We start from the raw sequence: 18,333 nt of genomic DNA, 5'->3' as shown, positions 1-18,333 counted from the left end.
TTTAATCAATTTTAGAAAAAGGCTGTAATGTAACAAAATGTGGAAAAAGTCAAGGGGTCTGAATACTTTCCGAATGCACTGTAAGTGCTCACTGGTCATTTTTTTATTTTAAAAGTTGTTATTCTCCCTGGGGGTGTATATGAACAAATTTTGATAAGATTTCATGTTGCTAAAACGTTGTCAGTTCCACTTTAATAGCTTCATGACACAGATGGATTGTCATTTATTTTCTGAAACATATTTGTCATCTTCTTTTGTCCTTTTTACTGTCTCCCTGTACACAAATAATGTGAAAGGTAAAAAACATTTTGTTTATCTCAGAGTAGTGGGTTATCTAAGCTTTTTTTAAATAATTAACTTAAATTGCTTGACTGTTGAGGGGCTATCACATTTTATATGTGCATCCGTCATATTAATTCATCACCTGCTCAAATTGAAAAGAAAATATGAGTGGGTCAGCACGCCCAGTATTATAATAGGTTATGCACACAACAATCAAGTAAAATATGATTGAGTAGATAAGACTGCATTGGTCAATGATGTGCTCCTACTTATTCGTATGGTAGTCTACGTGAGCAAGGCACATTATGCTGGGTTTCAAACTGCCCCAGTGGTGTTGACATAAGTATAAGCACAGATGGGTCTCTCTCCCTCTCCACACCAGATGTATTTTTACTGCTTTCTCTCTCGCTCTCACCAGTGCTTTATGAATAATACAAGCCTTTCAAATCCCTGGCTCAACGTTGTGCTTGACCTGCTCTAGTGGGAGCAGTGGTCAAGGTGGCTGGGTTAGAATGTGAATGTTTTAGAGCAGGCAGAGGCAGATGTGGTGAGCGGATCACTAGCCTGTAGCCTGGGACAGCACAGGGAGCTTGGCTGGCTGCTTCTCATGCTGACTGTGTCACTCTGGCTGACACTATAAGTCTCACTTATTTTCAGATACAAGCCAGATGCGAGCAGAAATTATGACCCAGACCACATCTCTAAGCAGCGACCGCACGTGCTGAATGCTAACAGAGACCCATGATAAACTGGACAGCCGCTTCTCCCAGATGTTATAAGGCAAAGGCCGAAAAACACTCAATCTGTGTGGCTGAGACAGGGCTGATTGGCTATCAAATAGGGTCTCCAGAACTGGTAGCTATTTGCTCCTGGGTCACAGAACAACCCGCATCAAGGCCATGCAAGGTAATAGTGTTAAGGAGTCACTCAAAATAAGTGAGTTTAAGGTATATGGTTTCTCAGGTATACGGGTGACAAAAATGTATCACATTCCTAAAAAGTCTAAGTCTCCCAGCCAGGTGGTAGCATTACACTGTTAAAACGAAGTGCTTTGAAACACTAAAATGCAACTGAGCTGCCACCACCTTAAAGGACACACAACCTTATCTTTGCTGGAATATTGAAACACATGGTTGTGAGGGTAGTGTACTGAAACATTCATCCTGGGGTGTTCTGAAACATGACATGGTTTGTTCTAACACCACTTAATCAAGAGTTGTGCACCACCTTGCCAGAGACTGGGTGCACTAACCCGAAAAGTCATGTCCAGTGCAGAATTAGATCCCTTCTCTTTCGGTGTTGTTCCCTCTGTCTAAAGCTCCTAAACACTATGAAGGTGTTTTGAATCCTGTCTAGTGCAGAATTGGATCCATTCTTCTAGTCTCCCAATATTGTAAATGGGAGTCCTTCTTATTGTATATTCCCTGCTCTGATATGGTGTTGATTAACTGCTCATCGGTAATTCCAAAAGCTCAAATGTACAGTACTATGCTCAAACAAAGGACACCAAAAAAGATTAATTTGTGAAAATAAATGAATACGTTTGTCCAGGATAATAACTGAGTACAAAATTGATTTTTCAATACATGATTGAAGCTTCAAATGCTTTATCTGTTATTTGCAAATGACTAAATTACAAAACATTAACAGGTCTTTCACTGTCACGTGTGCTCCCTTTCCGGCCTCTAAGACCCCAGGCTGCTTGTTATGGCGCACACCTGTCACCATCGTTACGCGCATCTGTGCATAATGACACTCACCTGGACTCCATCAACTCCTTGATTATCTGCCCTATCTATATATGTCACTCCCTTTGGTTCCTTCCCCAGGCGTCATTGTTTCTGTTTCATGTCTGTGCGGTGTTCGTGTTTCTTGTTTGGTATTATGTTTTGTTTATTGATTAAATCACTCTCTCCCAGAACTTGCTTCCCGACTCTCAGCGCACATCGTAACATTCACATTTTTACATTGATAAAGATATGTATAATATTCTTCAAAATCAATAGAAATGTGGCATATTTCATATTCATGGAAAGAAATACAGGCAATGACTGCTAACGTTAGAAGTAGCAGTCATACAAAACGTCAGCCCAGGGCTCAATGTGATCCACCGGTAATCCATTATGCGAATGTCCTGACCTGAGTCTTTATATTCAGATCATGATACATGGCATGGAAGGTTGTTCAGATTAATTGAATCACAATACAGTTGAGATAGACAATATGGTTGGCAGTAGTCTGTGATCCAGGTCTTGATTGGTTGTATTTAGGATTGGCCAGCCTGTGGGTAACATTGTATGTATGTTTTTCTGCAGGGAGACAGAGAAAACACTAATAATAACAAGCAATAATGACAGTACATGAAAGTATAATTACGTTATAAAATACTATAATATTAAATTGCAATATGAATACAATTATTAAACATCAATACCAATATGCAGAAAGCATATACGTGATTAAGCTTTGCAAATATAAGAAATATAAGACCAAATGAATGTCAAAAGTGGGATGCAATAACATGTGGTGTGTTAGGCCAAAGATAAAGCAGGCAAAAATGGCCGTGGCTATTTAGTTTAGCATATAGTATGTTGGGTATACATCAAACAGTACATAAAACTCATAAAGCTAGTAGGCAAACAAGCCAGCAGTATTAACTAAAAAGCAGGCCTTAATTTGCATAAATTAGCACGAAGGGTGCAAACAATGAGGTGTCAATTAACTCCAGTAGCATCAAGAACACTGATCAATGAATCAAAATGGCTGTTTTACTCAGACTGTTAGCATTAAAGGCCAACGTCCTACACAAAGCAAATGTTCTTATTGAGTTCATTATTTTTCTGTTTTCTTTATCAATGTGATAACATTTTGATTGACATACATTCTTGGATTGTGTACAACAGTTTAGTCCTGAAGAATGGCTGAGTGTCCTAAGGCAGTGTTTTGACAAGTAGGAGACCTGCGTTCACCTCCACGTGAATATCAGTGATGAAGGCCCAATTCATACATGTTACCTCTGCTATAACTTGCATAGCCCTAAACGTTTTGATTGTAACATTTATTTGTAAATGTCTGGCAACTGTAGCTATAATTAGTGCCAAAGTCTCGCCTGGGAAAAGTATTACATTCCCAGTGTCTTCTTTAAAATGTTTATCAAAATATTGACACAAAATTCTATCAATATTTATAATCAATCAATATTTATGCAATAAATAATTTGCAATTAAAAGATATTTGATTATATGAGAGACACAGTCTGCCAAAACACATTTGTTTGGTTTTGATGATGCCTTTTACATGCACCGAAACACCAAAACCTGTTTTCACAACACTCTTAAAAACTCCAACTTTCAGATTGAAGAACCACTTTGGGTGGTTCAGAGTACTTCCATTCTGCTTAAAAAAACATTCAATGTATCATAACACTTGCATTAGGTTTACATTCAAACACCCTCCAAACACCAGATCTCAGCTAAGGTGCACTACTTTTCATGGTTTTACTACACAATGATGGTGTTTTGAGTCTTTCTATTTGAACAGTCTACTAGTTAATAGAGTAATAATTCCTGTACTACAGGAATCTGGCTCATATTTCACTATGACCTCTGTCCCATTCAGAGTCAGCTGTAAGTAACTCTTCTGTTGTGCACCACATCTCTCCATTTTGTCAATAATCGTGCTTTCTGTGTGTATGTGGCTGTGTGTGTGTGTGTGTGTGTGTGTGTGTGTGTATGTGGCTGTCTGTGTGTGTGTGTGTGTGTGTGGCTGGCTGTGTGGGCCATTGAAGCATCTTATTACTGACAGGGCCTGCTCTCTCTCTCTTCTGCTGGTCCCAGCCTGCTGGGACACTTCCAACTGCTGTAATGTAACCCTGCCCTGTGTTTCAGCAGGTCTCAACCATTTACCCCATCATCTATTATAAAAGACCCTCTGGAAATGGAGGAATCCCAGCAGAGATAGAATTAATTTCCTGCAGCCCCTATTTTAAGGGGAATTGAAGCAAAGTCAGCACCGGGGAGAGTGAGAGAGAGGGGTTTATATGCTATGTAACGCTGTCACAGTCAATAAAAATGTAATGAAAAGCTATTTGAAGATGGAGCCACATTAAGTGTTTTTGTGATTCCTTGGTGTCTTTTGGCACAGCTAATAATAACTTCACTCCAAAGCCTGAATGGACTGGGTAATTGACGCTTACAAAAGTCCAGGCTCCTTTTAACGGAACTTAATCCTGCTTTTCTCTTTTTTTTCACAAGCACACAGACATAAGTACAAGTATTAAGGACCCATGCTGGCAGTATACGGAGCAGTATACAAATTCATGTGTTCTTCCCTCATGCAGAGAAAGGAATATGTTGACAGGAAGTCATTCACACAGCAGATAGAGCCTGTTACAAGGTGTCAGTATTAGTGATATGAAAATATATGTCAATGTCTTCTATAGACATCATTTTGGAATTAGGTTAATAACCATACCTTAATTCTGGATAATGTCATGCCATCTCAGAAGCATTTGAAAGCCAAGTCTTCAGTACAGACACAGCTTTAACCAAGGTTTGGTAGCAATTAAGTGAGAAGACCTTGCTTGGAATGACATTTTTCACTCTATAGGATTAAATAATGTCACGTGGGGTCCTCAATAAAGCAAAGAGCAGACAGTCCTCAATGATCTAAAGGCTGTGTACCTTGGCTCCAAGGCCTTTCTCATGCTGGTTCAGCGTGCTTAGCTGTCTAATTGAAATCAAACTGTAATGAAGTGAATGGCTATAACAGACAATTTCATGTTCTTGTCTGGCTAAGACAGTAAAGCCTTTCCCAGGCCTGTCTTAATTGGCCCAATTATCTCCTCTGACAGTGTGATGGCTGTGTAATGAAAGGTTAGGGGCTTTATTGGGAGTAATGAACCCCTGCTGATCCTCTCTCTCCATCAGGGTTTCCATTTAATAACAATACTGAGGTCAGACACAGCTGCCCACTCACTAATAGAACTGAGCTTGTTTCTCTACCCAGAGCTATGAACTCACTAACAGTAACAGATCTATCCACTCAGCAATGGAGCTGATTCTAGAGCTGCCCACTCAGTAATGGTGCTGATTCTGGAGAAGTTCACTATAAAGCTGTACACCCAGTAATGGTGCTGATTCTAGAGCTGTCCACTCAGTCATGGTGTTGATTCTAGAGTTGTCCACCCAGTAGCAGTGCTGATTCTAGAGCTGTCCACTCAGTAATAGTGCTGATTCGAGCACTGTCCACTCAGTAATGGTGCTTATTCTATAACTGTCCACTCAGTAATGGTGCTGATTCTAGAGTTGTCCACTCAGTAACGGTTCTGATTATAGAGCTGTTTTTCTCCATGTTGTGTAATGTACTGATATTACCATGTGTATGACTGTTGCTGGTCCTCTGTCTATTTCTTTCAGGACACGGAGATCCTGAATACGGCCGTGCTGACAGGGAAGACTGTGGCTGTCCCAGTTAAGGTGGTGACCATTGGAGCGGACGGCATGGTCACTGACGTCTCAGAGGCAGTGGACTGTCATTCCACAGATGAAGATGTGGTCAAGGTCAGTCGGTAGAGTCTAATCAGAAAGAAATTATTAGATTTATAGGCAAAACTACTTTTTATCATCAACATTTAAAAGAAAATTCCAATGAAAAAGATATTGCAGGTTTACATATGGTTTTCATATGGTCGGAAAAAATTGTTTGCACGAGGCTCATGCAATTTCTGTTTATTTACATGTTGGTATTATTTGAGTGTGCAGATGTCTTAATTGAATTCCAGTGACCATTGTCCAGTGACCCATGTTTAGTGGTTGGATGGTGACTGATTGAGATGGAGTTTCCAGTGAGATGGGTTTAAGCCATTTCATGGAAGGTGGAGCGTAATGAAGAATGGCCAAGTGCACTCAGTTGCATGGCCATTTATTGTTGTATTGACTGCTGGCACAGTCCAAGCCTGACTCATTGCCCGTTGCAAGAAGGGATAAAACTCAAGTACATTTTGAAACATTGATTTGTGTTTAATTTTGTCAGAATTCTTTTCAACGTTCTGGTGATGAAAATACTTTGGATATTGACTTCTGTCGTGTCTTTTTGTCTAAATGTCCTGCTAGTGTTCATCTATAGTTTAATTATAATCTCAATGGCTATATACTGTATTGTATTGTGCCTTGGGATCAACGCTTGACTTGGACTGAAATAGGTGCCGGTACTCATTTTGGGTGCCGGTAAGGTTTACATTTAGGTGCAGGAGCTCCACAATACTTTTGAGCTAATATTCTATAAGAGGAACAGGAGCTCAAGCAGTAGAAAATTTGAGGTGCCGGTAGTGAGCTCCAGTGAGCTCCAGCCCAAGTCAAGCAGTGCTACTCAGGTTAGTCACTGACAGGTGACAAATGCCGGTAGCAGGCACACATAATTGTCTAATTTGCACAGCAGTAAAGAGAGAACAATAAGGCACATACTGTAGGTGTGCCTGATTATGAAAAAACTAAGACACTGGGAATAATTTATTTGAACCAAATAGGATTGAATGAGAGTACATCTGTGTTGATTGACAATATACAGGCATTTGTACATTCTACATAACCGCTTGTGTTAAATCAATAAACAAATCCGGAACAGATAAGATCCTATTTTAGAGTATCTATTTTCAGATTTAAGCCTAAAGACAGGATAAACAAATACTCAGCGAAGAAGGCATTTGATTTGGAAACATCAATGACAGGTCACTTGAGTTCTTTTCTTTTCTGTGCCTCTCTCAAACCGAGGCTACACTGCACAAAACACAACACCAAACCCAAAACAGAACAGTGGGATTCAGGCAAAGCCTCCACATCAATGGCTCACTTCTGTTCCCTGAGAAATCCTCCTTCTGACTTGTGACAATGACTTGTAAATGATCTATGGAATGGCTAACTCTCCAACTGGAGTGCAGAGACTTCACAGTCTGTTTCCCATCCTAACTGGCTGAGCTATCTATAGACAGGTCCATTATGTGCCAAAGACTCCGCCAATTGATGTCTGTTTCACTCTCCTTGAACATGTCATGACGATGAATTCAGCCAAGGAGACAAAAACCTGGGCCATCCTAATTACAGGTAGCTACTCTGTCTACACTAATGAGTTATAGTGAGGAAGGAACTTTGGCCTCGTTTTTGCGCTCAACATCTTAAAGATGATTTTCTTAAAGTGTGTTTAGGAGGAAACTTTTTCTGTAGCCTACTCTACCACATTAGCATTGTGTTATATATTGAGAACTGATGTCCCTCCACGCCAGAGTGAGTTTCAGAGAAAAGGGAGCAACCTCAGAGAAAGAGGTTGCTGACAGAGGATGTTAGTGCTTTGAGTAGAAATAACTATGTTTATTCTTGCATAAACCAGTTTGGTAAAGAAGACCGAGATTGTATCAGTTCATTTCTAATCATAGCCGTGGAGCATCAGTGTAAACATGATTAATTCATGTCATTTGGACCTGGGGAATTAAAGGCAGTTTTAAGTATATTTATGATTACACTGCATGTTTTTAAAAGGATACCTCATCTGACATGCTTCTCCCTTAACCCCACACTAGAGAATAATGCTACTTAAACAAATCTGTGTTGACAGGTACAGGCAGAAATTAGGCTCTGTCAGTTTTTTTTTGCATGCATATATCGTCAATAATTTTTGTAGGTGAAAAAGGACAGATGATACCAAATGCAGAAAATGTGCCCAGATGTGTAGAATGCACTGTATGTGAGATGCCCAAACTCTCCCCTGGTCCCAGATTAGTTTGATATCCCACTCTGTGTGGTGTTTGTCAGTTCGCTGAGGTTATTAGCCCCTGAAGTCGGTAGGCGAGTCACCCTCTCCAGGAGAGGTTAGGCAGTCCCACGCGTAGGGCTGTGGCGGTCACAACAGTTCGTCAGCCAGTGATTGTCAAGCAAATAAGTGTCGGTCTCACGGTAATTGACTGTTAATGAACAGAAACACATTTAGAATCTCCTAGCTTACACACATAGCCTACAAGCCACTGATACAGACCTTTTGGAACATCTACATTCTAAAAAGTCTAATAAATCCATGTAATATAGCCTACACCTTCAAATTAAATCTATTATTTATTTAAGACAGGTCTAAAGAAGCATGATATGAAGAAAATGTGGTCTATTTCAGAAGAACAGAATAGCATACTCTTGTCCTTATGAGTTGTCCTTATGTTAAGTCCTGATCTGGCAATGCTAAATTTCTGTGGCTACACTAGTTCATTTAGCAGACAAGATTTGCTTGGAATTCCATGGCATTGTCTTATATTATTTTATAGTATGAATAATACAATTGAACAAGCTGAATAAAATACCAATATTTTCTCCAAACGATTTGAGGGAGTGCGCACATGCGGCTATTCTGTGTTGAGCGTTTACTCCTATATGCTGAATTTAGAGTTATTAATGTAACTTTAGTTGTTCTACAATCGTTGGGTTACATGTTTATATTTTTTATACATTTTAAGGCTGCATGATGCGACTCTAATTTAGATTTTTTTTTAAAGCTCTTTGATAATGCCTCATTTCACGGCGGCATCCCCTTTGTGGCCATAATGCACCCCAAAAAAAGACATGCCTTTTGAAGCCAGTGGCCATTGTGCCCTTGGCCCGGAGTGCTGCGTTATGCCCTTCTCCCCGAGTGCTGCACACTCCTAAGCAGCTTGCACTCACATGACTCTCCATCACGTGATCAGGTCTTTCTCACAGGCTACAAGTGAAGACAGACCCATTGGGGACGCAACTGTGCATGTCCTTATCCAATTCCGATGTGCATATTGAAGATATTGGAAGGATAGTCCACATTTACTTTTCGCTAGCCAACAAGATGAGTAGGCCTAACGAACAGCAAAGCACTAGCCTATGTTGATCTACTTTCCCCCATAGTACAAAAGTCAACCTATTCTTTGTGAGAAATAAATATTATAAGTGACCGCAAATGCAATTATGCATGTAAGGCTTTTATTATAAAGGTGCATTTTAAATGGTGAAAATTATCTTCCCCAAATTTGAAGTTCACTCGCTGCTAATGTATGCCAGATGTATGCCAGACCCATTGTAAAGCAGATTAATGTGCTTAATTTTAAGAGGTTATTTGGCCACTTTAGTTATACAAACCCTATCAAAACATATAGGGCTATGGGCTAGGCTACATGAGGTGTGCAACTATGACTCGAAAAAGTCGCAAAAAAGGCACTTTCTTCACATTAGAAGCGCAGCAATGCACACGTAGTAGTAGGCTATTAGAGTGAATGTTCCATTTGCAGAAAACACCATTATCAAAAGTGAAAGCAAATACAATTATGCATGTAATGCTTCCATTATAAAGGTGCATTTTTATGGTGAAAAGGATCTTCCCAAACTTGAACCTCACGCGCTGCTTAAGTATGCCAGTTAGGCTCAACACCCCTTGTAAAGCCGATTAATGTGCTTTTTTTAAAGAAGTTATTTTGCCACTTTAGTTGTGATACAAACCTTATTAAAACATATAGGCCTATGGGCTAGGCTACAGTACATGAGGTGTGCGACTATGATTCATGAGTCGCGCAAAAAAGTTGCGCAAAAAAAGGTATTGTTTCTTATGCTGGGCATCATTGACAAGTGATAATATATCATTCACATTTGATAGGCTAATATTGTCACCCATCAGACTTTTCTTGATTTAATCTTTTCTTTACATACACTAAATAATATATGTGTGAAATTTCTTTTGACTTAGAATGGACCATTATCATGCAGTTGTCTCAAAACAGGAGCAGCAAAAATACATCTCATCTATGCACTTAAATAGAGAATGGAGGACACTTTACCCATGGTTCATTTTCATGCCAGCCAGTTAGGCCATACTCATGTTGTAAAGATAAACAATGTGCTTAATATTAGGAAAGTTGAGAAATAAATATAGTACGCCTAGCCTATAGAAGGCTGATGGGGCCCTTTAGTAGAGGCCATCACTCTGTTTCCCCGCGCAATTGCATAGACTATAGAAATGTTGCGCAACATGAGCTCATGGGCTTTCATGAAGTGTTTGATTTGATTTTGGAACATATTTGCATTGATGTCAGAGTGATTAGAGTGACAATAGAGTGCTGAGTTCCAGGCATTGGTAGGCTACTAATGACTGTCAGCAGCATCAGAGCTTGGAGAAGCCTAATTACCGTGACTAAGCGGTCACGTGGAGTTTGACTGACTTCATGACTCGTGACCGCAGGTGTGGCGGTAATACGGTCACCGCAACAGCACTAGCCACACGTTCTGCTCTAATTCTTGACTAATTTAGACTCTGTGCATTACAGTGCCTTCATCATTGATTTTGGGTATCCTGGATTTACGTAGGCCAATATAATGTTACCTGATGTAAAGTAACATATCATACTAAATGGAGTTTCACGGATTTTAGTACATTATAATGTGTTTTGCTCTGAGACCAGGCTGGGCTGATGTGGACCATGGGTTGCTTAATTGGTTCTGTCAAGCCAACTCTATATTCATCACCTAGGCCTCCACACCTTCATGCTCTCGAATCCCATCCCTCATATCTGTCACTGATTGTATCTGTTGGGCGAGTTGTTAATTTCCTGGGCTTGATCTCAAGACAGCCTTAATGTCCTCTAAGTAAGTATTCTCCCTTTAGCTGCCTAATGTGTCTGATTAATGTGCCTCTTGATCCTCCTGGACGTTTATGATACCTTGAGGGATGAGTTTGACAGAGACTGTATAACTCAGTGATGTGGTCGCTCCACTCCAGTCCTCTATAGAATACCAGCCTTCCCCAGTCAGGCTACTGAGGAGGAAGGTGAGTGTGTATGTTAAAGTATTGATTGTGAGTTAAGCTGGCCGATAATGTGCCACTGGGGGCCAGTGTTAGCCCATCAGTGTAATGTGTTAGGATGGCTGGACTTCATCTGCCATGTCCTCCATAATTGTTTCTGCTCAGATTATTGTGAGTGGATTAGAGAAGTGCCAGCAGGCAGTTCATTTGGCTGTCAGGTGCCATAGTGTTGTATGTTAATCAAACCAAGCACTCAGACACGCTGTCAGACCATGTTGCTTTCCTCCACACTCAGTCCTGACAGATGTAGGTGTAATATAATATCTTCGACAGTGATTATCTTCGCGGACACAGCACTGCTGTGAATCAAAAACAGTGTTGCATTGCGATGGCCACACCTGAGCGCTTTGGAGCTGTGACCGTGTTTGGTGAAAAACATGGATAGATTGTACTTGAAGAGATGTTGCCGAGTTCCATTTTGTTTACCAGTAATGTCACTACCAAATACCATCAATGATCACTGCTAAGTCATTTTGGGTATTTCCAATCTGAATATGATGGTCTGTGCCAACCTGTTGCAGTTCAAACTCTAGGAAAAGTGGCTTTTACATTTTTCTGTCAAAGATAGGGTTGCAAAGGGTAGGTATAAACTGAAACTACCAGATCTTCAAGGATCTTTCAAGGATTTTAAGTAGTCTATCAGAAGACGTGTAGTGACCCTTTTAGACATTATCCTGAATATAAACCATCAACTTAATTAATACCATTGATGTGTAATACTGTATGAGGGTTTCAGCATGAAATATCCTTTATACACTGCTCAAAAAAATAAAGGGAACACTTAAATAACACAATGTAACTCCAAGTCAATCACACTTCTGTGAAATCAAACTGTCCACTTAGGAAGCAACACTGATTGACAATAAATTTCACATGCTGTTGTGCAAATGGAATAGACAAAAGGTGGAAATTATAGGCAATTAGCAAGACACCCCCCAATAAAGGACTGGTTCTGCAGGTGGTGACCACAGACCACTTCTCAGTTCCTATGCTTCCTGGCTGATGTTTTGGTCACTTTTGAATGCTGGCGGTGCTTTCACTCTAGTGGTAGCATGAGACGGAGTCTACAACCCACACAAGTGGCTCAGGTAGTGCAGCTCATCCAGGATGGCACATCAATGTGAGTTGTGGCAAGAAGGTTTTCTGTGACTGTCAGCGTAGTGTCCAGAGCATGGAGGCGCTACCAGGAGACAGGCCAGTACATCAGGAGACGTGGAGGAGGCCGTAGGAGGGCAACAACCCAGCAGCAGGACCGCTACCTCCGCCTTTGTGCAAGGAGGGGCTCTGCCAGAGCCCTGCAAAATGACCTCCACCTGTGGACGTCGGGCCCTCATACCACCCTCATGGAGTCTGTTTCTGACCGTTTGAGCAGACACATGCACATTTGTGGCCTGCTGTAGGTCATTTTGCAGGGCTCTGGACACTACGCTGACAGACACAGCAAACCTTCTTGCCACAGCTCGCATTGATGTGGCCACTGGCTTTGGGGACCTGACCAAATTCACATAGAAATGTGAGTTATAAATCTATCATTCTACTTGAAAGCAAGTGCATGTGCACTATTTCTATGCTTCCTGTTCTTACATTTTGTTTTTGTGTCTTTTACTTTCGGTTTTGTACACCAGCTTCAAACAGCTGAAACAACAATATTTTTAGTTATGGAAACTACAGTATACAGTGCCTTCGGAAAGTATTCAGACCCCTTGACTCTTCCCACATTTTGTTATGTTACAGCCTTATTCTAAAATTGATTAAATAGTTTTTTTTCTTAATCAATCTACACTCAATACCCCATAATTGCTAGTTCATACATTTTTTTAATGGAAATATCACATTTACATAAGCATTCAGATGCTTTACTCAGTACTTTGTTGAAGCACCTTTGGCAGCGATAACAGCATCGAGTCTTCTTGGGTATGACACTATAAGCTTGGCACACCTGTATTTGAGGAGTTTCTCCCATTCTTCTATGCAGATACTTTCAAGCTCTGTCAGATTGGATGGGGAGCATTGATGCACAACTATTTTCAGGTCTCTCCAGAGATGTTCGATCGGGTTCAAGTCTGGACTCTTGCTGGGCCTCTCAAGGACATTCAGAGACTTGTCCCGAAGCCACTCCTGCGTTGTCTTGGCTGTGTGCTTAGGGGCGTTGTCCTGTTGGAAGGTGAACCTTCACCCCAGTCTGTGGTCCTGAGCGCTCTGGAACAGGTTTTCATTAAGGATCTCTCTGTACTTTGCTCCGTTCATCTTTTCCTCAAACTAGTCTAGCAGTCCCTGCCGCTGAAAAACATCCCCACAGCATGATGCTGCCACCACCATGCTTCACTGTAAGGATGGTCCCAGGTTTCATCCAGACGTGATGCTTGGCACTTAGGCCAAAGAGTTCAATCTTGTTTTCATCAGACCAGAGAATCTTGTTTCTCATGGTCAGAATCTTTAAGTGCCTTTTGGCAAACTTCAAGTGAGCTGTCATGTGCCTTTTACTGAGGAGTCGCTTCCGTCTGGCCACTCTACCATAAAGGCCTGATTGGTGGAGTGCTGCAGAGATGGTTGTCCTTCTGCAAATTCTCCCATCTCCACAGAGGAACTCTAGAGCTCTGTCAGAGTGACCGGGTTCTTGGTCACCTCCCTGACCAAGGCCCTTCTCCCCAGATTGCTCAGTTTGGCCGGGCGGCCAGCTCTAGGAAGAGTATTGGTGGTTCCAAACTTCTTCCATTTAATAATGATGGAGGCCATTGTGTTATTGGGCACCTTCAATGCTGCAGAAATGTTTTGGTACCCTTCCCCAGATCTGTATCTCAACGCAATTATGTCTCGGAGCTCTACGGACAATTCCTTCAACCTCACGGCTTGGGTTTTGCTCTGAAATGCACTGTCAACTTTGAAACCTTATACACTGCTCAAAAAAATAAAGGGAACACTTAAACAACACAATGTAACTCCAAGTCAATCACACTTCTATGAAATCAAACTGTCCACTTAGGAAGCAACACTGATTGACAATAAATTTCACATGCTGTTGTGCAAATGGAATAGACAAAAGGTAGAAATTATAGGCAATTAGCAAGACACCCCCAAAAAAGGAGTGATTCTGCAGGTGGTGACCACAGACCACTTCTCAGTTCCTATGCTTCCTGGCTGATGTTTTGGTCACTTTTGAATGCTGGCGGTGCTCTCACTCTAGTGGTAGCATGAGACGGAGTCTACAACCCACACAAGTGGCTCAGGTAGTGCAGTTCATCCAGGATGGCACATCAATGCGAACTGTGGCAAAAAGGTTTGCTGTGTCTGTCAGCGTAGGTTCCAGAGCATGCAGGCGCTACCAGGAGACAGGCCAGTACATCAGGAGACGTGGAGGAGGCCGTAGGAGGGCAACAACCCAGCAGCAGGACCGCTACCTCCGCCTTTGTGCAAGGAGGTGCACTGCCAGAGCCCTGCAAAATGACCTCCAGCAGGCCACAAATCTGCCTGGTGAGGACCTGCCTTACAACAGGCCTATAAGCCCTCAGCCCAGCCTCTCACAGCCTATTGCGGACAGTCTGAGCACTGATGGATGGATTGTGCATTCCTGGTGTAACTCGGGCAGTTGTTGTTGCCATCCTGTACCTGACCCACAGGTGTGATGTTCAGATGTACCGATCCTGTGCAGGTGTTGTTACACGTGGTCTGCCACTGCGAGGATGATCAGCTGTCCGTCCTGTCTCCCTGTAGGGCTGTCTTAGGCATCTCACAGTACGGACATTGCAATTTCTTGCCCTGGCCACATCTGCAGTCCTCATGCCTCCTTGCAGTATGCTTAAGGCACCTCACACAGATGAGGAGGGACCCTGGGTATCTTTCTTTTGGTGTTTTTCAGAGTCAGTAGAAAGGCCTATTTAGTGTCTTAAGTTTTCATAACTGTGACCTTAATTGCCTACCGTCTTTAAGCTGTTAGTGTCTTAACGACCGTTCCAACGGTACATGTTTATTAATTGTTTATGGTTCATTGAACAAGCATGGGAAACAGTGTTTAAACACTTTACAATGAAGATCTGTGAAGTTATTTGGATTTTTACGAATTATCTTTGAAAGAAAGGGTCCTGAAAAAGTTTAGTTGGTTGTAATTTTGGGAAGAGCAGACATTTCCATATGTTTTAGTTAGCTGCATGTATGACATGCACCAGTGGAATTTATGATATAATTTACGAAGATTATACCTTTTTTTCTTTTTTTTTCTTCTTTTTTTTTAATCAAATAGTATATTTGAGTTTAACCACAATATTTGTTGTATTATTTGTTCAGTCTTTTCTGGAGGATTAAATTGAAATTGCAACCAACTTTCTGTGGCTTGTTTTAAAAATAGCAATATTTGGGAGATTACTTCCTTTTCAAATAACTGAAAGTGAGCTGTTGTAATCTGAATAAAGGGAAAAAGGCCTTCCTTGAACATAGACACGCTTACTAATTTGCTAGAGAACCAGTTCGGATAGAAGTATAACTTTTTTATGACTGAAGTCTTTAGTGAGAGGTCTAATGATTTAATATTTAATCCTTTCTGCCCTCCAAATTCATATTCATTATATAAATAGGCACGTTTAATTTTGTCTGGCTTGTGTTCCAAATAAAATATCATTTAAAAAAACTGTTCGGGACCCTGGGTATCTTTTCAGGACCCTTTCTTTCAAAGATAATTTGTAAAAATCCAAATAACTTCACAGATTTCATTATCTCCAGGTGTAGGCAAGACCATAAGCAAATAGGTAAACTGGGATATGACTAAAGAGTTAATCAGGGTGATTTTTCCACAAATAGAAAGGTATTTACCTTTCCGTGGCAGCAAGATCTTATCTTTTTTTGCCACATTTCTATAAAAATATATTGGAGTGAGATTATTTATTTATTTTGGGATATATATACCGAGTATATCCACATCCCCATCAGACCATTTTATTGGTAAACTACATGGTAAAGTAAAAGGAGTCTTTTTTAGTGATCCAATACTTAATACAGTACACTTACATGTGGTTGTAATCCAGAGAGGTTAGAAAAATAATCTAGATCCACTATGAGGCTGTGCAAGGATCCAAGTTGTGGATTTAAAAGAAAACGTGAGTTTTTAAGCCCTCTATTTCTAATCCCTTGATATTATTGTTGGATCTGATTTTTATAGCTAACATTTCGATGGCTATGATAAATAGATATGCCAATAGTGGACAACCTTGTTTTACTCCACTTGACAGTGAGAAGTAGCCATGATTTACTATTTTACACCTAGGGTTACTATACAAGATTTAAACCATTTTATAAGAGATTCTCCAAAATTGAAATGTTCCAGGCATTTATATTTAAACCCAAGTGGTACTTTATCGAAAGCGTTTTTTAATTAATATTTTTAATTTCATTTAGAATTTTTTTTGCATTTTTTTTCTCCCCAATTTTGTGGTATCCAATTGGTAGTTACAGTCTTGTCTCAATGCTGCAACTCTTGTATGGACTCAGGAGAGGCGAAGGCCGAGAGCCGTGCGTCCTCCGAAACACAAACCAGCCAAGCCGCACTGCTTCTTGACACAATGCCCACTTAACCCGGAAGCCAGCTGCACCAATGTGTCGGAGGAAACGACCGTGTCAGCGTGCACTGCGCCCGGCCCGCCACAGGAGTCGCTAGCGTGCGGGGGGGACAAGGACATTCCAAACCCTCCCCTAACCCAGACGACACTGGGCCAATTGTGCGCTGCCCTAAGGTGGCCCTAAAAGCCTTTTCAAAGTCCGGTATGAATAGCAGACCTGGTTTCCCAGATTTTTCACAGTGTTCTATTGTTTCCAGTACTTGCGTTATATTATCTCCAATGTATCGTCCATGTAAAAAACCTGTCCGATTAGAATGAATAATGTCAGACAATACCTTTTTAATTCTATGCACTATACATTTTGCTAGACTTTTTGCATCACAACACTGAAGTGTAAGGGGCCTCCAATTTTTTTAAATGGACTGGATCTTTATATTTCCCACTTGTATCCTGTTTCAGTAATAATTAAATCAGACCTTCTTGTTGAGTGTCTGATAATCTACCATTAACATAGGACTGGTTAAAACATGCTAATAATGGTCCTCTGAGTATATCAAAAAAGGTTTGGTATACCTCAACTGGTATGCCATCCAGCCCTGGAGTTTTCCCAGGCTTAAAGGCTTTAATTGCATAAAGAAGTTCCTGCTCTGTAATTTTACCTTCACATGAGTCTTTCTGTATGGCTGTTAATTCTACATTATTAATAGAAAAAAAATCCATACAATTACCTTTGGAGATGGAGGAGACTGAAACAAAAACTCTAAAGGCTCTTGGTTCTGCGGGGCAGGTGGTGTCAAGGCTAGCCTTGATGCAGTAATTGACCTGTTTTTTGAGTCTCTTGGACCGGAGAACCTCGTAGGTGGAGCCAGTTAAGTAAGTAAGCACAAAAACGCCTGAACGTTATGTGAACTATGCAAGAGAGCAGACCTAGCGGTGTGCTAGCTGAGGTAGGCCACGTGAGAGTTTTGCCTAGCCTAGGTTAGTAGTGGTATAGCCAGCCTTGCCGTGTTAGCTAACCTGTTTAAGGCTGCCTCATGGACCGGATCACCACATGGTGGGACTCGTTCAGTTAGTAGGCAAAAAGCAACTTAATGCTAGGTGAACTAAATATGGGAGCTAATCTAGAAATAGCTAGATGGTGATTAGATAGCTAGCGTTCGTGTGAGGGCTAGTAGCGTAGCTTAAGCTGCCACGGGCCGGTACATGGTTAAACCTTACAAAACTTGCAGGATTCGTTTGAGGGCTGCCTGAGCGTGTTTGTTACGAGGGCCCATAATAACTCCTGTGAAAAAGTATTTTTTACCAGTTTATGCATGTGCTAGTTGACGCATAGCAATGAGACTTTTATGTTAGCTAGCTAGTGTTCACGCAGTGATAGCTAGCACCGTATTAACCAAAGAAAATGTGGGAATAGTGTTGCTTCTTTGGTCCTGAGAGTCTCTATTGACCATGGCAAGCTGGAAATTCTCTCGTAGGTGGAAGAGCGCATGCCTGACCTGGAAAATTGCCCGCTAACCCAGTAGTACGAATTAGACTTGACAGGTGTGAGCTAGCTTAATAGATGCCTCGCGGCTAATGAAGTGAGCACTGTGTATAAACGCTATAGCCGTGGAGCTAATGTAGTTGTTAGCTAGCAAGCAACTAGCTT

General features: G+C 41.1%; 1 protein-coding gene across 2 annotated transcripts in view; it reads left to right on the top strand.

The window, feature by feature from the left end:
- si:dkeyp-14d3.1 (transmembrane protein 132C) overlaps nucleotides 1-18,333 on the top strand; it is a 223,031-nt gene that overhangs the window by 161,139 nt on the left and 43,559 nt on the right. For both annotated transcript variants that reach the window (XM_055886730.1, XM_055886729.1), the window contains exon 5: nucleotides 5,700-5,843. In XM_055886730.1, coding sequence (XP_055742705.1) covers nucleotides 5,700-5,843 — 144 coding nt within the window. The remainder of the gene's footprint in view (nucleotides 1-5,699; nucleotides 5,844-18,333) is intronic.

Source organism: Salvelinus fontinalis, chromosome 28 (genome assembly GCF_029448725.1).
Source record: "Salvelinus fontinalis isolate EN_2023a chromosome 28, ASM2944872v1, whole genome shotgun sequence".
In the NCBI taxonomy this organism is placed as follows: Eukaryota; Metazoa; Chordata; class Actinopteri; order Salmoniformes; family Salmonidae; genus Salvelinus; species Salvelinus fontinalis.
This window is presented reverse-complemented; position numbering and strand designations above follow the sequence as displayed.